Consider the following 23,123-nt stretch of genomic DNA (forward strand, 5'->3'; position numbering starts at 1 on the left):
TGCCTTGGGGCACTCCTATTTCTATTGGTCTATAAGAGCTACACGAGTCTCCAATAGATACGAATTGGTTCCTATACGACAGATAGCTACGAATAATATGATTTACTAATCCCCTGATACCATAGCATTCTAACTTCTTGAGCAGGATTGAGTGATCCAGAGTATCGAATGCTTTTTTTAGGTCCAGAAAAAGGGCACCAACAATTCTTTTGCTATCAATTTGATCAATGATGGAGTCAATTAGTTCGGTCATTGCAATTAAAGTGCAGCAGCCCTGTCTGAACCCATACTGGTAGTTGTAAATTATGTTGTGTTTGTTCAAAAACTCGAGTAGTCGAGTGATGAGCAATTTCTCAAGAATTTTATTGAAAACGCACAATATTGAAATTGGTCTATAGTTGCAAGGTTGGTTTGGATCACCAGCTTTGAAAATTGGAATTACTCGGGCTATTTTTAAACAGTCTGGGTACCTGCCGGTTTGAATTATTAAATTAAAAGCTTTGGTTAGGATGTTTGCAAAAGTGGTATAGTTACTCTTAAGAACACTAGCGGGGATCTTATCAGGACCACAACTGTTATTTTTTTCGAGGCCTTTAATCAAAAGGATCACTTCGTTTATGGTTGCAGGACGCAAGAAGATTGTTTCTTGGACGTGTTGTATATTTGTAATAGGAATTAACTTGGGACTCGTGGGAATATTGTCAGCCAAATTTTTGCCAATACTAGAGAAATATTCGTTGAAAACATTACATACTTCTTTAGTCTCAGTGACTCTGATATCATTGCAAATTAGGCTAATGGGAACATCCGACTTTGAACGACCAAAAATAGTATTAATATTTTTCCAAAGTTTTGAATGAGTTGTGTTGGATAGAAGGTTTTCAAAGTACGCCTTTTTGCACCGCTTTTTCAGTAGATTAACTTTTTTAGTTATGTGTTGCAGAAGAGCTTTGAGGTTTTCATCATTGGGGTTATTTTTTACTCGTTTCAGATAATTGCTTTTGATTTTAATCAGTGTCCACAAATCGAAATTGATCCAGGGGCAAAAAACGCCTTTACATTTAAAAGTTTTGGAGACCGTTCTAGTGTTTTCCGCAAGTAAAGAATTGTAGGTTGTGATGATATTTGTAAGACATACATCTACATCATCAATCAACTCGATGTTTTCTATGAAATTTTGGAAGTCGTTATTGAGTTTTTCATGATTGATTATTGATTTAGTTAAATTAACGGGTTCTCTTTTTACTGCAAGTTTATATGAAGATATAATTTGAACGTGATCACTAACTATGGTGTAAACCGTGTCGTTCGCTTGGTAGTCACTATGTGTGTACTGCTCACTAACTCGCCAATTCACCTTTACGAAATGTGCTACCGGAACCTTCGTTGCGCAGCTTTACGTCCAGCTTTGCCAGTGCTTCCAATAGGCTGTAACCTTTTGCGTTGGTCAGCCTGTTACCCCATTCCAACACCCAAGCGTTAAAATCTCCTTCTATAACAATTGGCGTTCGCCCGACTAACGAGTCGGTTAATGTGTCTAGAATCCGGTTGGACTGCTCTGGTGTCCACCGTGGAGAAGCATAACAGCTACACACGAATATGTCGTTGATCCTGGCGATCACAAAACCTTCGTGTGTGCTATCCACCACCTTTTGAACAGGGAAACCGCCCATAACTTGGATTGCAACCATCCCTGTGCTATCCACTGCCCAGTTACCGTTATCGAGAGGGACATGGTACGGCTCTGCAATAATTACAACGTCGCGCTTCGTTTTTGTTGTTGACGGCCACAACAGTTGCTGTGGAATGTCACTATGATTGAGATTAAGCTAGGTTATCTCCATCATCATTGGCCTCCATCATCATATGCGGTTAAGGTGGTTTTGAACGTACTTGAAGACCTAACAAAGTTTTAATGGGACGGTGAACAGCCAGTACCATTAACCCACTCGCCGTTTCAGGGAGGTGTCACCCACTAGGGTAGTGGAATAGTGTCGGTCCATGCTTCAATTTCGATGAAATCCTTATTCAAATCAGTGTTCTGCTGCCACTATGCCGTAACTAGTATCTTACTGGCATCGATTCTAATGTGCCGGTTAATACTTCAGTTGGGTTAGGGTGCTGTATGCCAAATAAAATGGGTAAAATGTTAACGGAAGTGGCACCAACTGGCGTCAACGAAGCTGCTTTCGGATTAATATGACTTGAGGTTTAGCAGAGCCCGAAATTCCCTTCCCCAACATTTCCAGGCAAGATATCCCAACTCGCAGTAAGTCCGCGGGGGGGGGGGTCATTAACCCCCTGAACTCTTGTTCTGAACTTCTGTCCTTTCTGGGCGGCTAAGATTTGCCATCAATGATGTGTATGAGTGTGTGTCTATCTCTTCCCGCATTTCTCAAACTCTAATATTGACATATTCAGATTTATACTAAACATATCCAATCATGGAATCATGACATTTAATGTAAGAGAATTGCACTCCCAGATGGACTAAAACAAGTTTTTGACTGGAGCATTCATGAAATTTAAATTTTCGATGCGGTATGGATTGGTAATTTTGGAATCGAAAGCTGATTCACAATGTTGACAGAAGCTAAGCACAACAGATGTTGAAATTGTGTTTGGTACCATCTCAAACACTTTTCTGTCTGCAACTGACTGACTAGAGGCACATGATAAGTAATGAGTTAACTAGTATTAAAATAAGCACACTAAAAATTAGTAACTATGGTCTCTTACTTGGGTGCACTGTTGAATGTTAATTCCCGATCAGAAACACATAACAAAAATATTTCAAAACTAAATCTCGCGTTGTTACTTGTTATAATTTTCTGTTATTTTAACTACTAACGAGACCAAATTTATAACACAATCTGTTACGAAAATTTAATTGTGTTATAATCTTGTTATTTCATTTTGATCGGGAACACACCAAAATTATCATTTTTTCGCAAGTCGAGGAAGAGAAAGTGTTGGCTTTGATACAGACGAAATGAGACAGGACTCGCCTTTTTTCGTTATCCTGCAAGGCACAAAAGTTGGCAAACAGGGATGCGGTAGACATATAATGTGTGTGTGTGTCTGTATACAACCAGTATCAACTCTATTTGCGAGGAAGGGAAAAGTGAGAAAAGTGGTATTTGCTCTTACTCTAGTTTTCATCAGTCCTGCTGCCGCCCGCTTTTAAAAATTCTGCAGTAAAAATTTCCACTTTCCTTCTCATTCCTTATGATGTGCTGACCGTGACTATTCCTTCCCCGATTCAGTACATACTGCTTTTAGGCATGGCCAGATATTTTAATAAATGTGAAACAAGCACGTGCAGTTGCCTTAGCATTCCTTCCTTGTTTTGCTACCAAGTTACGATTCGGGAAATACCGTACTTTAAAAAAAACCCCATTGCTAAAACATGACGACAACGACATTTACAACCAAAAGTTACTATGCCCAGAATAACGTTTCAGTTCATCTTCAAGTTTACAGTCATATTCCGATTCCTCACATGGCCGAACCGTGTAGCCTTCTTTACGTAAGCTTCGTGTAAGCAGCAACGACAAGGAGGGTTGGGGGGGGGGGGGGGGGTATTGTATCATGTCTCATACACACTTTCGTCCAGTGCACCATAAAGCCCCAAACCATCAACATTTCAAATTAGCTCTGGCGTCATTATTTTTCTCGAATCATGGACCGTGAAAATTTATACAAAATCCACGAAAAAACACAACCAGCGTGGCACTGCTCTGCGAGATTAACTGGACTGGGACTTATTAAATTCGTATGAGGCCGAACTGCGCTGCTGTAAATATTTTGCCATCGTCCGACTTTCACGAACTCTTTATTTTTATTTTGTTTTTTTTCCCTCGAGTGAAACATTTCTTGTCTACCTGGTTGTATCTCTGATTCTGGACAGTTGTAAGTCTACCTTAAAAAGTTTGGTTAGTGGTGACCAGGAGTAAATCAGTTTGTCTATAATAAAGATAAGTCGTGTGTACCGTTAATGGTCGTTCTAGCAGAATGTTTCACGATTTACTAATTTAATTTTTATTTTATAACAGTTAACTCAATGCAATTGTGGTAGCGAAATCTGGTTAATTTTAGACAACTCTCCACTGATTGAATTAACTTACTTCCACTTTCGTAAGCTTTCTCGAGGCCGGTGGGGTCCGTATTTGGTCGACAAGCGGTGTAATTGATATTTATATGTGATTGACATGTTGGGTGGCAACTTATAGACTCATAGTTTTCTTAGATTTAAGTTCCGACAGTTTAGATGGAGAGATGACAGTTGTGTAGATTACCTAGATAACAGTGCCTCATTTTTAGATGAAACTCTCAACCAAGAATTTTCCACTGGCATCGCAAATGGTTAGAAATCCAAAATTCGTAGAGTAAATCCCCATGGGCTTTGGTGGTGGATTTCTGCATTGGAATTTCATCTGAACTTTGAAGTTCTAAGCCGCAATTTCCAGAGAGTAACTATTAGCAACAGGACTCTGGAAACTTAAAGGCGCGTGCATCTATAGTTGGGAGATGCAAGTTGGTACTAGCTCACCGTCTTTCGACTGGCATGGTCGATTCATCATTTTCGACTCCTGTGACCCTGGTTGCGTCACAGAAAGTCAGAGAAGCTGCTCAGTACTGGCAAAGATAATCGAATTTTTATTAGGACGTTGAAGTCGAATGCATGGCTAACTCAAATGATCATCAGATTCTAACGGATCTAATTCATACGGGGCGATGATTCGAATTATTAAGCAAAAGGTTGAATGTCACCTATACACGCAAATGCTTCTCTAACTTATACTCTTATCATTTGTTAGTTGATTTTACAGCTGATTCAGCAAAGAAACCCAGTATGTTTTGATGAATTTCAAAAGCCCACGCAAATATGTAAGCATTACTTGGTGATACAGACGAATTTACATACATACGAATTCGCATACACGCTGGCACATGCACACATTAGTTCGCATTTTAACCGCCAGGTTGAAATTTCTCGTAAAAAGATAATTTTTAGAATTGATTTATCTTACCTAAAATCTTGACCAAACGTTCATTTTTCTATAAAAATAAGGAAAAATTAAGAAAAAGTTCATTAAACGCGTAAATAACCAGTAGTCGCACTAAAACAAACTGTTTAAACGGCCGAAAGTGCATTCAGTTACCTTTAATTCAACATAATAATATTTCATATCGATGCACTACAACCGAAGATATTTTTTTTATAATTCGTTTATTTGACACGGCTCATAGCGGTAGCTTAACGGAGCCGTGGATCTTTATATGTTTACAAATGTAAAAATAAAAATATAAACAAATATTATTATAATATTAGATTTAATTCTTTTTTGTTTTTCACGTCCAGGTCGAAGCCGGCTTGGTGTTCGCGATCAGATGTTTTCCCCTGTTTCTTACACTTATTGTTGACCAGCGTAAATCCGTCACTGTTATTGGTATCCTTGCCAATGTTGCTTACAGTTGATTTTGCGGTACTGGATGCTTCTTTTGTGGTTGTCATTATGGTCTGTGCAACTGCTGCCACAAATTTGGCCACCGTTTGTGGTTCAGGCATTGGTATTGAAAACTCTGTTATGGGTTGGTTTGCCGTAGATGAGTTGGCAGTCGGTTGAGATGCGTCGTCCTCTACATCTTCCGCGCAAGGTTGTCTATGATGAGCTGTCTGATTACAATACTTGCACGTAGGAGTTTGCCCCTCATGGGTGCATAGCGTAGTTTGCATAATAGTTCCGTGAGTTTTGAGTTTTATTGTCAAGTAGGAGGGTATAGGCCTTTCAACCCGCATCCTCACTACAAAAACGCCGTTGGGAGTACCCGGGAAGAAGTTTCTCCAAGTATCAGGTGTAACGGATTCTACTTCTCCGTATTGCGACATGCATTTTGCAATTGGCTCAGGAGGGGTACGAGGTGATAGGTCATATAACCATACATCTATATAATCATTCTCAATATAAACGGGAATCTTAATTCCAACGTTGTCACTTTTAATTACGAGTTTTAAGTTGTTCTGCAAAACGAAACGCTCAGCTTGTGCCAACGTGTTGAATGATATTAACACTGCACTGCGAAGATGATGATACTGAAGGTACAACACTTCCGTAAGTCTAAGTTGCATTTTTACCTTCAGAAGGTATTCCACTTCACTAATACTCGGTCGTTTTAAACAAAATTTAAAGTCAACGACCGCAGCGTTGGGTCGGAGTAGAGCTTTTTCGTCAACTTTACTCATGATGACAAGAATAATCCGATGTTTCCTTTGTTCTCGAGACAATGCACACTAGATCGAGAGGCCTATTGTTCACTTGGCTCGATTGTACGTCTGACTGTGGCAGAAGTAGAAAGTAGACTGAACCGAAGATATTTGGATTTTACTAAACATACTTTTTATTTTAAAGGTGAGATTCATTTTTTTCTGTAACTCGTAAACTGTTCTACTGTAATTTTTTTGGACTTCATTTTCGGATTCAGCACACAATTTTACAGTGAAAATGACTGCCAGGTTATTTGGTTCAGAAATACTGTAAACTAGTGTAATTTAATTATCTAAATTTTGTCGAAGACTGCAATTCAATTCTTTGTTAGATAAAGTCATTAAAATTTTAACGAAGTGAGTCAGTTTTGCATGGGGCCTAGCAGTGCATGATTGTGTATCATTATTCGATTCCCACAAACTACAAGTTTATGAAACAAAGGATAGGTTTGGCTAAATAGTATGTTTGGAGGAGTTTTATTGTATAATACGGGTTATGTTTTGGTTTTAAAATTTTAGGTCCATCTGTGACCGCATAGAGGGCGCTAACACTAATTGTTCAACAAAGATAGATAAACTATCGACATGTTCAGAAGAATTGCTGAAAAGGCCTGTTCTACAACTTTGTAGAAGATAGCTAATTTCTATCCCTTCTCGTTGAAAAGTTAGTGTTGATGACCTCTACACGGTAATATGTAGAACCACAATTTTCTAACCAAAATCTGGCTTGTATTATATGCTATAAATCTTCTAAGCATACTATTGAGCTAAACGTCATTATTATTTAACAAAAATGTTTAGTTCATGGGAATCGAGCACTGATACATAATCATACACTGTCAGGCCCCATACAAAACTGACTCGGCATCACTCCGTTGAAAAATTAATCACTTTTTTTTAACAAAACCGAATTGACATGTAGACTACATGTCGACAAAGTTGTAGACAAACAAATTATCTTTCTCATTTTCATTTGCAATGATAGTTTGATGTATACAGATCCACCTAGTGGAGAAAATAAGAAGTGGGTCTTTTACATGTAAATTGTCCCGAAATCCCATACAAACTTCAGGTAAGTTGGTCCGATTTGATTGGAGTCAGCACTCCTGGTAGAACTTGCATCCGACTCACACCGGTGGGGGTCATTTTTCTAATCACTCCAGTGAACTTTCTCGCACTTATAAAGTTAAAACGCGATCTCATGCTCGAACATTAAAACGCCCGTTTTCGCGCAATAGTGAATCGGTCACGTCCAGAATTCCACAAAAACGCACCAATGATGAAGTGAACTCCCTACACTCGCCTAGATCCATGCCTTCAGTTGGACCTCCCTAAAAAATGCGCTCTTATGTACTAGAAAAGAGGTTTTAGGGTGACAAAATTCGCAAAAAAAGTGTTTTTTTTACGCTGAGACCCTTAACCCACCTCCCCTCCCCCCCTTAATATCACAATCAGAGTCACGGCCCTTTGCAATTAGCCTTAAACAGTGTTTTAGTGGTCGACATTTCCCCTTTCTTCTGCCATTTCAGTGAGTGATTCAGACAGAGCCCTTCCGAGAATCTAGTTCTACAGCTTCAGTTGGACCTCTTAAAAACATTATTATTATAGTGGAATAAAACGGAAGACATCTGTCTTAAGAGGGTTAAATGGATATTCTTGTCGGATAATTCTGATAATAAACACGGCAGCATGAAGCTGTTCACGTTTAGATCTGCAAGTTCGCAGAATAACGAGGACCTCTGGCACGATAGTCGCTAGTTCATCCGCTGTGTAGATTCACTGTAATTGGTTTTATCGAATAAAGCAGTGAGGCGAGGCTGAGTAGTAATGCGGGTCTGTCTATAGGAGGTTCGTTGGTTGTTACGAGGAAGCGGTTCTAGATTTCGGGTCACCCGACGCGACGTAATGCGGGGTAGTGACGAAATTTTCGACGGGCTTTTCTGTTGCCGTATGTTTTATTGCGGTTTGCCCAAATATTTTTTTATTCCAAATTTCGTGATGAAAAATGTGGTGTTTTGTTACTAAATGATAGAATCGGATGATCCGAGGTGAAGCTGGGATTTACTATATCATTTCATCGTGCGTTAAAGAATTCGGATGCGCAAAGTCAGTGATTTATGATTTGTTGCTTGTGTGAAAAGTTACGGGCGGACATAGCGTGGTTGGGAAATTACTTTGTACGCAGCCCACCTGGGTTCGATTCCAAACACCGCACTCAGGGTTAGAAATCTTACGAAAAAAAAATTAACCCGAAAAATGAAGCGAATGACCCTGTTTGCTTACTTTGCTTCCACGGGATTAGACGCCATATTTAGTTTTAGAAATCTGTTAAAATTTATATGAAATTTCCATTTAGGTGGAAGTTCCATTTTTTGGCAGTATTTGGCTTTGCAAAATGAAATCCAGCCGGGTTTCAGGGTTTGCTTTCCTAATCTTCCAGCCATCACATCACATGATTGGTTATTCTTTAGTATGTATAATAAACATAAATATGTGACACATGGTGCTAAAAACGCAAAAAAATCCTGTCAATCCTATTTTTCGGTGGATTGTCTGCTCTAAAGATATTACCAAGGGCCTTTCATAAATGATGTCGCGTTTTGACAGTTGGGAAAAAGCCATTAATTACCAAGAAAAACAAAAATTGAGACGTACTAGTGGAACGGGGTTTATAAAACCAACAATTTCTAGAATTTTTTTCTGCGAGGCATTGTTTATGAATGGAACACAAACAAAAAATATTCCATAACGAGTATCACGTATCATCGATGGCAGAGCAGTGGGATCAAGGCCAAGTTCCCCTTGGGTCGTGCAAAACTGAGAAGTAACATCATTTTCGGCACACAGAAAAGACTTCCATCTCAAGCGTAAATGTTTAGTGCGTGAGCGTTACTGAATTGATATCCAGGTGATCGTTATAATTATGGGATATATGGTGGTCGTAATGGCCTAGCAAATAATTGTTCAAATGATAAAAAAGTATTTTAAACTTGTTTGTTCGAATCTGGATGTCTGTTCTCTGTGACTTAGTTGTAACAATTAAAATATTAAATTATTTTTGATTATCAAACAAAACAATCATTAATACACACTAGAACAAGAATAATAACTGGCTGAATACATAGTTACAGGGAAATTAGTATTCGTGGACGGTTATTTATCAGCGCTTTCTGAATTAGTTAATAGTCTGCTTCAGACCTAGGGGACCCAAGAGGAGATCAGGAACAAGACAGAAGCGGAATCAATGCGAATATTTAATTGCATCACTGACGATTCAACACGCGTTGTTAGGAGCTTGATACATTGGACTAGACAAAATAGAGGACTTGACGTTACACACTTCGAGACAAACAGGCGAAAAATTTAGTCCTCCTCCCGAGGACCGGTGTTTACTTGGCAGACAGTTGCTAATTCGTCCGATTTTGCAAATTTTGTCCCGCGGGACGGACCGAGATGCCCTAAGCTCTAAGCTGCAGTCCTATCAGTCCGCAAAAAAACATGCTGCCGAGAAAAATCCTCTTCAACCCGTAACTCCAGAACTGGAAGTCCAATTAATCCAAAAATCAATAGCAGCCGGAAGGTTGTACCTTTCATTTGAGGCTAAGTTAGAGCAAATCGGTTAAGCCATCTCTGAGAAACAGAGGTGATATTTTTTCCACATACACACATACACACACGGACATTTTCCGATCTCGACGAACTGAGTCGAATGGCATATATTCACAAAACTTTTTAAAATGATGGCAAAATTACTTGAATTTTCCAGTATAGATCAATAATGACTAACCAAAGTCGCTTTGACCACATTGGTCACTACGACGGTTCTTGATTCCATATAGCAGGAACTGAAAAAATCTTAAAGGAGTAAAGGAAAATTTCAAAATCGAATTTGTATTTTTGATACCATATGTTTTTAAAATGCATAATCTCGAAAAAAAATAACAAGTTGAAAATGTTTGGAAGAGTCCGGACCCTCCTCCTGGATCTACCGCTGGTTTCAAATCAGAAACACGTCGACAGCTAGCATCTCAAGTTCGCGACTGTCGATGCATTGCATGTATGTGCATATCGTACTGAATTTGTAATGGACATTTCCACCATTATACTGAACATAACCAGCCCTGGAATCGCAGTTTGGACAAATGAGAAAGGCACAATTGCACCACTAGATGGATTAAAACAGGTTTTTATCATGGTGCTACCAGTTTATATGGGAATTTGCTGTGTGGCCGTACACTTCAACTCGTAATACCGGAACCGGAAGTCCAATCAATAAAAAATTCAATAGCAGCCGATGGGAAGGTTGTACATACTTTTCATTTGAAACTAACTTTGTGCAAATCGGTTCAGCCATACCTACACACTCAGACATTTTCCAATCTCGACGAACTGAGTCGAATAGTATATGACACTCGGCCCTCCGGGCCTGGATTAGGTTATCGATATTCAGAGTGATTGCATAGCCTTTCTATATGAGAAAGGCAAAAACGTCGCCGCGCACGCAATTTGAACAACGGTTTGAAGGCGTAAAAGACGACAATATGGCACGGTGTCTTTGTCAAACAACTTTATTCAAAAAATTCGGCATCTGTAAAACTTTCATTTGAAAGTAAAATTAAAATATTCTGTCGGGGGGTCTAGAGCAACTTTCTATTTTAACGTTTTTTGATTGAAAACTTAAGCTTTTTAATTAAATTAATTCGCATTTTTGCTACTAATTGGTACTATAGACATTCAAAAAATACTAAAAGTGAGAATCTGATGAACAATCCCATTGTCTACAACTTCGTAGAATGCTATAAATCGATATAAAATCACCCGAGAAAGTTATTAAAATTTAATCAGTTTTTAGGTGTGCGCGGGGCATATGGATTAAGAAGTCGATTAACAAGGACTTACAATAAAATGTTGGGTTTAAATGAACAGTAAATTCAGATAAATTTCAATGTATACACAGTCCCATTCTCAGCAGAAAAAATATATTTTCAGATTTCTCCGGGTCTTGGGCGAAAATGACACTTTATGAGGTGTGGTAAGGTGTTGACCAAATTTATTCGATAATCTTATACTTTTTCAAGATGTTTATTAATGTAGAAACGGATTTTACCATGCCTTTTTCATTACTTTTCTCGCTCTAGGGGATAGCTAATGTAAACTAGAATGACCCTTCTTCCTGATCCTATCCTGCCTGGTAAAATACAAGTGGCTTAAATTCAATGCTTTATATTTGAATGAACTAAAGTAGACAGTTCGAGTCATTGTAATAAACGACGGATTTTATTGCATCTTTGGGTTGAGAATCCTGTTTGTCTTTATCAACATTAAAAGAAAGATGATTGAAAAAGAAAAAAAGCTCTTCGAGTTTTTAATCCATGTTTGTTATCTTTTGGGGTAGATTCATTTCATCAGAATTTATAGATGCACATTTTTGCTTGTCCTTAAATTTTATTTCCAAATCGAGCACATAATCTTTGAAAAAAGAATAAAACCATGTTTCATAATTTCCTTTAAGAAGAAATTCCGGAGTGGTTACTCGTTGTACACGGATCACAACAGAAAACGAACAAGAAAATATCAGGCTGTACCATACATTCAAGTAATAAAAGTCTGTTTATTGAAGATTTCCCTCATAATATGGGATAAGAGCAAAGACAACATATCAAGAAAACAGAGTTGCCAGTTCAGTTCAGTGTCAATCAGGATTCTCAATCGAAATCAAATCAAATGACAATATATAATTGACTGTATCGATTTTGTTGGCTATTTTCGGCAAATTTGAGACTAAGAGAAACGAAAGCAATGAAATTGAAAGACGGATAGGTATTCTAGAGCGAATCAGTTATAAACTTAGAACGGAAAACTAGAACTAGGCAGGCTCATATGGGCATGATCGAAAGGAAATGTGAAGAATTTTTTGCCTTCTGCATAGTAGGAGTTGGGCGTTCCACCCAAGTCTACCGCATGGTCTATGGTAGAACATAACTCATCATCATGTTTTACCGCCGACGCCGGCGTCGGCGGTAAAACATGATGATGAGTTATGTTCTACCATAGACCATGCGGTAGACTTGGGTGGAACGCCCAACTCCTACTATGCAGAAGGCAAAAAATTCTTCACATTTCCTTTCGATCATGCCCATATGAGCCTGCCTAGTTCTAGTTTTCCGTTCTAAGTTTATAACTGATTCGCTCTAGAATACCTATCCGTCTTTCAATTTCATTGCTTTCGTTTCTCTTAGTCTCAAATTTGCCGAAAATAGCCAACAAAATCGATACAGTAGAACCTTGCGGCAATTAAAAACATAGTAACAAATATATAATTGAGTTTGATCAAATATAAAGTTAAAATTTAGGCCAAATATAAACATCCCACAAGATGCTAAAGAGCAAAAAGGTGAATTCAAGGTTAGATCAAGCATACTCCAGAATGAGTGAAGACAAAAAAGAAGAAACAAATACAGTGGAGACCCGATTTTATCAGCACCCGATTTTATCCGCCCCCGATTTATCAGCTTCTTTACCCGATTTTACCAGCTTCATATGAAAATTGATAGTTGGTAGTTTAATGGGCTCTAGCAAACGAACCAAGTTAAATTCGAATAAATGTGCTGTCAATTAAGACCCCCTTAAGGGGAACTTAAAGTAAATAATCAAAAAAGGTTGTAAGGTTATATCCAAGGAACAAGGAAGAATATTTAAGGAGCTTCAGTTTATTAAAAAGACAGAAAAATATATGTCCCGATTTTATCAATGTCCCTGTTTTATCAGCTTAAAATTCTGATAAAAACGGGTCTTTACTGTATATCTGCGACAGAAAAAAAATTGTTTCATTTTGCTGCATTGCCCAGCATCTTTCAAAAGAGTACTAATTTCGTTCAAATTTTATCTACTCTTCTCTATATCTCCATGCTCCTAAAATATCATTGGTGCGCATAAAACGGTGGAATCTGGAATTATGTTTTTTACCCTTCAAGGTGGGACTTTGCTAGCATTCAAGTTCTTCTGAGCACACTGTTAAAATTAGGCAATCCATTTTTTTACAAATAAAAATGTTTTTGGAACAAAGCTTCTTAACCAATAGGCCCCGTGCGAATCTAGAAACTTTGATAAAAAATTTATATCTTTCTCTAGCGATTTTAGATCGCAATGTAGTTTTCTACAAAGTTGTACACACTGAAATTGTCCATCAGATTCTCACTTTTGGTAATATTTGAATGTCTAAAGTACTACCTAGGGGCAAAAATGTGAACCAGTTTCATTGAAAAACTTAAGTTTTCAAACAAAAAAACTTTAAAATAAAAAGTTGTTCTGGAGCCCCCGATAGAATATTTTAATTTTACTTTCAAATGAAAGGGAAAAGCGCATTCTATCACGTGCTGAAGTTTTAGCGATGCCGATTTTTTTCGAATAAAATTGTTCTACCAAACACACCGTGATGGCTGATGCAGCTTTTGTCGAATTTTCAAACGGTCATGAATGGAAGCGCGGAAAGTAAAGTGACCAGACGTTCCGGATTAGGCGGGATAGTCCCGGATTTCGAGGTCTTGCCCCGCATGGTAAAACAACGTCCCGGAGAGTGTCCCGCATTTGTCAAAATGCGGATTTTGAGTCGTGCTGTCAAATTTCCCAATTACGTGGGGAATGTGAAAAATGAGCCAATTTATCCTGATTATCACAATGCCCTTTCGACTTCTAATATGACCCAGGTCATGAACCCTTACGAAAAGTTTCTCAATCTTACACAAGTTGTGCAAATATTTGGGAAAGGTTTGAGCGCGTCCCGCATTCGTCTTGAAAACATCTGGTCACTTTAGCGGAAAGCAAACGTGGTAAACATTTATGCTGCCTACATACTTTGAATTCAAAGCCATGACATATACATAATTGTATATCAATAGATTGCAATTAATGCAGGCTACTATTTTTGGGAGAAAGATTTTTGAAACCAAAAAAAGAGGGATCAAACCACCTTTTCATTTCATTTTGTTATAAACAATTTAAAAAAAATGAACAAAATAGTAAATGTTCGGATCGGAAAAAAATAATCTGAGTCTAAGAGTTTCGAACAGAACCAGGGAGAATGTTTAATATTCTCAAAATTATTCTGTGAATGGTGGTTATATTATATAAATAATTAATAATACGATCCTGTGCACTTGTTGGTTGTTGAACACAAACATTCGACTGTTTTCATAAAATGCGAAAAAAAATATATACGTGCCCTTTCGTTTGCATTCGGTTTCTATGCTCCCATTTGCTGGATACGATTTGAAAATATCCAGTAAAATTGGCCCATTTACCCAGCACCAGCGGGCAAGACAGAGCCAATTTGGTAATAGTTGACTGCACCCTTCTGCAAATAGCGGTTTAGCCACTCTGCTTACCGCGAATTTTTAACGGGCGAAATCGTATTGGAAGACAAATCTGGCATATGCAATAACCAACAACCCATCTACCAACAATAAAACCATAGGAATCAAATTTATTTAAAAACCCATGTAAACTTTCGATATACGTTGAATATCAGTGACTCACTATTGCCATCTACTCAACTGTCGTCTAAGCGTAGTTTCACAGCTGTATTCCTACAAAGCATCGATCGTTGCACTACATACAATCATTTGCAAAAATTTATTTGAAATGGCACAGGTTTGTAATCTGAACCTAAACGTTTGTTATCTGTGTCTCATGGAACACCTTAGCGGTTTAGTGCCAATGCAAAATACTGTGGCACGATTAGGCAATATCGTTTTTCCAGGCAATATGTTTGACGATAGGCAATATCGTTTTTCCAGTTTTTCCACTGATCGATGGCCATGAGGGTCAGTTTGACAACGTCAAAATCGCTTGAAATGTCACCTACAAACGGCAGTAAATAAAAGGAAATTAGTGCACTTTTTCTGATGTGATTCAAACTAGAGTACCCCTTGTTGATATTTCAGATAGTATTGTGGTTATCACTGGAAATTAGCAAAAATAGCGAAAAAACAAGATAGCGACAAGATTGCGAAACCGCCATTTTTAAGATTTAACCGTTTCAATTCCGCAAGGTTACAAAAATGTGATTTGAATTGATTTTTATATGAAGTGTTCGAGCGACTATTGGTCTTGAACCAAAACTTAGGAGAATGCAAAGGAATCGAGTTAGGAATCAAAAAGACACACTAAACAATAAATTAAATGGGGGAGTGGGCGTAGCGTATTGGTAAATCGATTGCCTTGTACGCAGCGCACCTGGGTTCGAGTCCCGACCCCGCACATAGGGTTAGAAATTTTTCCTAAGAGATTTTTCTAACCCGAAGAGGCGAATGACCTTAAGGTTAAAACCTCTATAATTGAAATAAAAAAAAATTAAATGGGTACTTTTTTCCCTTTTTTATTTCGACTATGTTAGTCACATTTTCTTTTTTACGTTTTAACGACATTCAATTAGCTAGAGATTACTGGGTAGGGAAAGTTATGAAACTTAGAGCCATAGTACTCAAGTGAGAGCAAGGATGTGAAGTAAACAGATCGGAAAACTAGAAGTGGCAGGGTCATTAGAACAGGCTTAATATCGTGCGGGCTTAATTTTTGCCTTCTGATAATGAGGGTTGAGCTTAGGCAGAATAACTACGAATCACTCGAGTTCACTATCATGTGTCCTTGATAAAGGTAGACGTATCTATCTTTACCGTGACAACCTGGGTACCAAAAACTAGTAACAAATAATTTCCGATTTTCGCTCAACAGGTAGTAAAGGGGTGAATAAATCCATGAACTGTCAATTTATGACCGTCCGATACCTGACCAACAGAGCCTATATATTGTTAGATGTTTGTTCTAAATTGAGCGGATGGAGCAAACAGGGTATATTTTCAATTCTTTCGTTATTTTGAATTGATTCCGTCGCATGCTAATCTTCAGTGAAAAGCACAATATTTTGTTCATTTGCTTAGAAAAAAAGTCCTTATATTGATTACGATAATATGACGTCATGGCACCCTCTTGCCGGGGAAGTATTAAATGTCTGTGGAAATGGAAACCCGAACCCCGTCAGAATCCTTTGCGATGTGAACTGATATAAATCGGTTTAACTGAAACATTGTTGCTAGTCACTTTGAAAAACGGCACAGCTTTTCACGATGAATGAAGAAAACAATAGCATATCACAGAAACTTCTTATTTTCCACCATATTTTGTTCTCGCTGCCCAGGTAGTTTCATATCATAATCCTGCTATTGGAGTTGTAAACAAAATGAACCGTGCACTGAAAAAGAGAGACCCCATTCGTTGCGCTAGGGGCTCTTCGGAAGGCATTTTCACCTTCTCCCTGTATATAAACGTTCCTTATTCAATTGTTCTGTGAGTTTAATAATTTTTCTAAAGCACCGTTGATAGTTTTCCTGCCTGCTCGAAGCAATAAGCTAGTGTGAACGGGTTAAAAAGCTTCATTTAGCTTACCTGCGCTGATGCCGGAGATAATTTCCCCCTTCTCGAGCTAACGCGGTGCGCTGCGGTCGTTGGCGGTATTGTTTTACCGGCTTCAATGTGGCTTCCGTTTTCGTGATTTGAGCGGAATCTACTGCATCCTTAACTAGCGGCTGTTTGGCTGTCAGTCTCAGTGGCGGTTTGCGTTTACGTTGGATAAAATGAAGCAGTTCATTTGCAACCGTACGTCGGGAGGGGCGTTGGCTGAAGACGGCATTCGACCATTGAAATGTGCAGGACTTGTTACTTCATTAGTCCTCGATTGGATCTAGAAGAAAAGTTTAAAAAGCGAACACACAACAGTATGCAATTAGTAGAAAATTAAATCCTTTCTATCTTTCTTCTGTTTTCAGACTAGCTTTAAGGATTGGCCCAGCCCAGATATTGCACGATCATTGACCGGTCCAGATATCCTGCAAAAACACTCGATCAATTCACTTCTTCTGGAACACAATGAAATTATCAGTCGAGGGTTACCATCTCCGATCGAAGGTAAGTTCATAGTTTAAATTTATTTTGTAAATCTACTGTTTCTTAGGTGTACATGCATATTTAGAGCATGACAATAAATGCAAAATGAAATCTTTACATAAACACACACGTTTTGACTTACTTTGTTCAACGAATGTTGCTATGATTTTATACGTTAATTAAACTGTAATCAGTTTCATTGATTGAAACACCAGTGCATCTCAATTAATTGTTATATTAATATGGTTGAAAAACGGAATGAATATCATTGTGAAGCCATATGCTTTATGAGGAGCTAATTATGTGCATTAATGTTTACTTAATTTATAATCAAATGTTTGCTTACAATTGAATTTGTTTACATGTTGTTTAATTCCCCTATGTTACATTCGATCCTAATTTTACTAATAGTATATACCATATACTTTTGTTCTAATAAAACAGATGGAACATTCGGGAAATCTGCAACTTCGTAATGTAGTTTTGTACTGAAATTGTTATAGAAGCTTTCTAAGTTTGGGATTAGGCCAACCTAACAAATCGACGATAACAAAACATGGAGTAAAATACTTGAATTTATATTCATTTCAATACGTGTACGAGTACATCCCGGGATGTGTTGCAAACCCTTTCACTCATTGCAGTACATTACGCTGTGACGATTGCGGGCCCCTCATAGGTGAAAAATGTGTCCGACGAAAGTGCACCAGGTTTGAGCACGTGTCCGACGCGGAATGAATCTCCTCAACCCCTACCCCACTGACCTGAGCGGATATATCAGCAGCAGACGCGTTATTAGTCGGAAGACACGATTGTTCAGCCAGGCGCGGAAAAGCAACAATTCTAAATCTGTTGCATGCAAGAAATCTTCTGCCCTGCTATTTGCGCTGCCACAGCGAACTGTGCTGATGCGCACTGCATAGCTGTGTGGTCATTTACGGTTAGTTAGGCGTCGATTATGATGGTATTGAACATTTTTCAATACCTTTTTCCTTTTCCATCATTACCCGCATGTGAAAGGCTATGAATTCAAGTGGAAACTCGACTGGTGAGCTAAGTCTTCTGTCCACAACGGCTTACATAGAAATTCGTGGATCCGCACACTATTTTTCATTAGAAGTCAGTTTTTCAAAAGGTGGCACCCCTTTGTTCGAGAGGTCGTATTGATGTGCTGGCATCAACATTTTATCAGCATTTCACAATGCAATGGAAAACCTACTTTTTATGTTTTAAAACTCTCTCCAAAACGGCTTGGTGTATGAGCAAGTACCAGAATAGCATTAAACTGACTTTGAAGATGTCAAACGCAATAAAAAGTATAGCATAGAAGAAAGTATAGAAGGAAACGTCAAATAAATTGTGTTCAATTGTAATGAATTAAATCTCTGGAGCTGTACTGGTAAAAAGAAGAATTCATGATAATCAACGACCTGTGAGGCTCAGGGCTCAATCAACATTTGAGAATTTAAAAAAAAAATAGAATACAAAAGGCACATCAAACATACAAGAAAGAAGACAACACTATAAATCGAGACTATTGGCACACACGTTTCATATTTCTGATATATGTGATGTGTTTTTTTTATCAACAAGCTTCTGTGGGTATTTCTAAAGCACGGGTTAACCGAACTGGATTTGCGCCCACTGAAAGGCGGGTGTTAGTAGGAGATTTTGAATAGTGACGTTATATCCTTCTGGTATAATAACTCACCATCTCTATCGTTTGCTTACCATTTATCTGTCAGTGTCATGCCAATCGAGCAAGAAATTTTCTATACGTGAACTAGTTTTCAACTTTATGAACGTAATTGATAAAACCAAAGGTTGATTCGTGGTTTTATTCAAAATTTTTGAAGCATTATTCAGAGTCCGTGAACTGATTCATGATTTATTACATCTTGATCATGATCTGGTTCTCGTGGTGAATTCGTTCATGAAATCAAAACATTCAGGATACATATCTTCCTTGTGTTGACGTGAAAAGAAAAAAAAAGACTCAATTCAAAACAAGGATTATAGGGAAATTCTACCAATGGTTGGATTTGCCGTTACCATCTGCCGTTAGGCTTTAAGGGCAGACTTCAATATGCTTCTCCATAGCTCTATTCATCACTAGAGTCTGGCGGTGTCTGAGCTAGCTGATAAGACGCAAACAGTAATAATATCTGCAGCTTGAACGCGATCTACTGGAGCCAGAAATAGATTACGAGTGAGTTCTGCCTGAGAAGGGACGGTGACAGTTTTCTTATAGGAGGCATTGGGAGTAGATGTGTCCATTATTAGGTATTAGTGATCACGGTACTGTTTGGGAATCTGTGATGACATTATCACAGTTCCTCGATGGCGGACTGGTTATTGCACCCAACTAGAGACTGGGAGATCGCAGGTTCGATTCCTGCTTGAGAACATATCTTTTCTCAGTATGTCAAATAAAAGGTGAATTGTCATCGTTCCGGTTTTTCTTTCACAGTCCGGATATTTTCTCGTGAACTATGTCACGAAACTTGGAATATGAATCTTTTCAATCCTCGCAATCTAATTCATGATGCTAAATATATTAGTCATGATTCAATATCCGCGCTCGTGGAATAGTTCACAAAATTTTAAAATATCATTCATGGATACGTGAACTGATTCTTATTGCTAGCGCATGACTCTAGTATAATAGTCACGATTGACCATGCGTTCCCGTGAAATAGTTCACAAAATCATAAAATATTTTTCATGTATTCGTGAACTGGTTCATGATTCCTATTAAATTAGTCACCATCTGTTTTCTTTCGTGCTCGTTCAGTAATTAACAGAATCACGATCTATCTAGCGTGCTTGTAATGTTCAGAAATATCCCTAATCATTTGCAATTTCAACTTTTTCACAATATTTGAAATATTAACCATGGAATTTTTGTTCCATGCACTTATTCATGCAATATCATATGGTTATGTCCAGCTGCCAATGACCAGTAATAGGTATGAGGAGTAGATACAAGTAAACTATTAGGACCTTGAGCATCGTTGTTAATTTGATAAGGTTCAGTGTGGCGTTCGGGCAGAAAACGAAAACTGCGCTGAACACCAAAAATCATCACACTCATATGTTTTAGTTCATATTTTCACGTTACTTCGAGTAAAAAACGATAGTAATCTGATAGGCGAAGAGAAAACACCAATATTATGATAAAACTGATGATATCTACATGAGTTACCTTACTCCAAAAAGTCAAACGTAAGATGAAGAATAAAATATCACCGTAACGTGCATGTAAATTACAAAAATCGTGACTAAGATCCTGAAACCATGAACAAAAACCACACAACTCGTGAGACTAAAATAATAAAAAACGAGACTTAGATATTGAAATCATGAATATAAATTACTCTGCTCTTGACTAAAAAACGACGGTAACATGAATAAAATTACGAGAAATTACGAGAATTGTGACTAAGGTCCTGCAATCATGAACTGCCTTAACAAAAATAATGTTTGTCAAAGTAAGCTCAGATGTCAAATATCTCATTATTTGGGTAAATTTTAGACCCTCCCCTAGGTTGATGGGTTTGACGGTATTGCAAACATCGTCAAGTATATTGGGTGCATCAGTTTTAAAGAACCTCTGACAGACATTGCTTTAAGATGACTATTGTATTACGCCCCGATAGTGGTGCATCGAGGAGACCGAGAGGGCTTATGGGCACAATCCATTGAATATGCTCTTATATACACTCACAATCTCTCTTATTCAAAACGTACAATCGCTCGTGCTCTTCGCGATAACAAAAACCAAAGACCATACCAAATCCGGCGCTCACGCGAACATGAAAACACCCTCGATGATTAAGTGGTTGTTTTATCACTAATAAACTCACATATAAACGCATTCTCAAGCGAGAGCCTACAAACACCAATGCTCGCACGATAATGCATCGGTCATCTCCGGAAATCTCTATCTTCGGTCTTTGCAGCCTAGGTCCATGCCTTCAGATGGACCAAACCATAAATGTTGCTCATATTCACTAGACAACACGTTCCATGGCGACATGACCAGGAACTCTAGTGATATGGTGAAACTTACTTTCCATTAGCATCTAAAAATTAAGTATCAGATTCACCGTAAATATGTGAATTATAAAATTGAATTTATACGCTCAAAGTTACATACACGTTAGCACATCCGACACACGTTAACATATAATCGCTCGAGCCCACCTGCGCCCGTGATCTCACAAACAGGATAACTCCCCGATGACTAAGTGAACGTTTTAGCATTTATAAATTTACAAACGCGGTCTTGCGAGTGAACCTACAAACGCTCGTGTTCGCGTGATCATGAATCGGTCACGTCCGGAAGTCCCTACTCTCCGCCCTAGTAGCCTAGGTCCGCTAGACACACATGACCGGGAACTCTAGTGATATGGAAGAACTCACTCTCTTCTAACATCCGAACCGTACCCAGAAAATTACGTATCAGTTTTCTGGTCCGCGCACGATCATCCAAGCACACACGCAAATATGCGAGCGAATTGACACATGGGCAGGCAAGACGAGAGGAACAGTCAGGGGGCCCAATTTTCCTGGGCCTGGGTCTATTTTAGGGGCCCGCTGGTTTACCTGATAACAAAAATAAATGTTGGTGGAGATTTAAAAACCTCATTCGGAAAAACATAAGTATTTTGACTTCCCAACTACGTTCGAGTAATTCTGAAAATTATTCTGAAAAGTTCTTTCGAAGATTTCAAGTCTCTGCGATGCATGCCGTTTTTGGAAACACACGGTTTTATAAATCTCATATTTCAAGGAGCTTTTGGTCATGAATGGTTCTTTACGTTTTCCATAAGTGCATATGGACTTCCAAATCAGGTACTTCTAAGTGAATTTCAATTGCTTCTTCCGTTTGCAACAGTCATCCACAGCAGTCCTTACCCGTGAAATATTCCTGTTCCGACAACTGCTTGATATCCGCGTTGATGTTGGTCACATCATCAATGACGTAGCAATTTGTCGGTGTTTCGTTATTAGCGTTGGAAGTTCTGCATCTGATTCGTTTCGAATGAGGATCTTTTGTTGGCCCACTAGACGAAACCTTGCATCTAGTTTTCTGGCAGTCTCGTGTCGAAATATTCGGATTTGGTTTGAAATGAGCAATCAATGCTCTGTGGGTTTTTTCCGCGTTGTTCCTGGTTTTCGTCCAGCTCCTGAGTTGTGGTCCACTGTCATTCGTTCAAGGAACCTTAGGAGGGATTTCGAGATAGTCGAATGATGTATATTCATCAGTTTTCCTAAGACGCGATACGACATCAGGATTTTGCATGTGGATGAAAAACATGTGGATGAACGGTTTGCTGATTTTCTTCCATCTCAACCCGAATCTCACTGATAACTGCTAAACTTAGCGGATGTAAAGAATATACTATAGAAATTGGGCAAATTTTGGTTAATTTCAGTCCAGTGTACGAAAAGTTACGCACGTTTCAATCTATCGCAATAATTATCTGCACACCCTGTTTTTATTTTTTCCATCTTTTAAATTTATAAAATACCCAAGGTACCGTTAAGCTAACACATTGAGCCGTATCAAATAAACGATTTGTATAAAAAAATGAAGTTATCTATAGTAGGGCCTGTCAGTTTCTGGGCGCGACGTGGCTTTCGATGGCCCTGCACACGAATCCAATTTTACATGCGAATTTACATACACGCTAGCACATGCGACCTACAAATGCCCACGTTAACCCACAAACGCTCGAGCCCTTTGTGATGATACATACAGTCGTGAAACCCCTACGCCCACATATATCTGAACTGTTGAATGAATATCACATTCAGAATCACAGCTGCAGCTGGCCTTAAATAGTGTTTTAGTGGGTGACATTTCTCGTCTTGTCTGCAATTGTAGTGAGTGGTTCTGGGAACCCTT

The 23,123-nt window shown here is 38.4% G+C and overlaps 1 protein-coding gene across 10 annotated transcripts in view; it reads left to right on the forward strand.

The window, feature by feature from the left end:
- LOC131677717 (cytoplasmic polyadenylation element-binding protein 4) overlaps window positions 1-23,123 on the forward strand; it is a 106,649-nt gene that overhangs the window by 43,716 nt on the left and 39,810 nt on the right. For all 10 annotated transcript variants that reach the window (XM_058957706.1, XM_058957709.1, XM_058957715.1 and 7 more), the window contains one exon: window positions 17,092-17,230. In XM_058957706.1, coding sequence (XP_058813689.1) covers window positions 17,092-17,230 — 139 coding nt within the window. The remainder of the gene's footprint in view (window positions 1-17,091; window positions 17,231-23,123) is intronic.

This window comes from Topomyia yanbarensis, chromosome 1 (assembly GCF_030247195.1).
Source record: "Topomyia yanbarensis strain Yona2022 chromosome 1, ASM3024719v1, whole genome shotgun sequence".
In the NCBI taxonomy this organism is placed as follows: domain Eukaryota; kingdom Metazoa; phylum Arthropoda; class Insecta; order Diptera; family Culicidae; genus Topomyia; species Topomyia yanbarensis.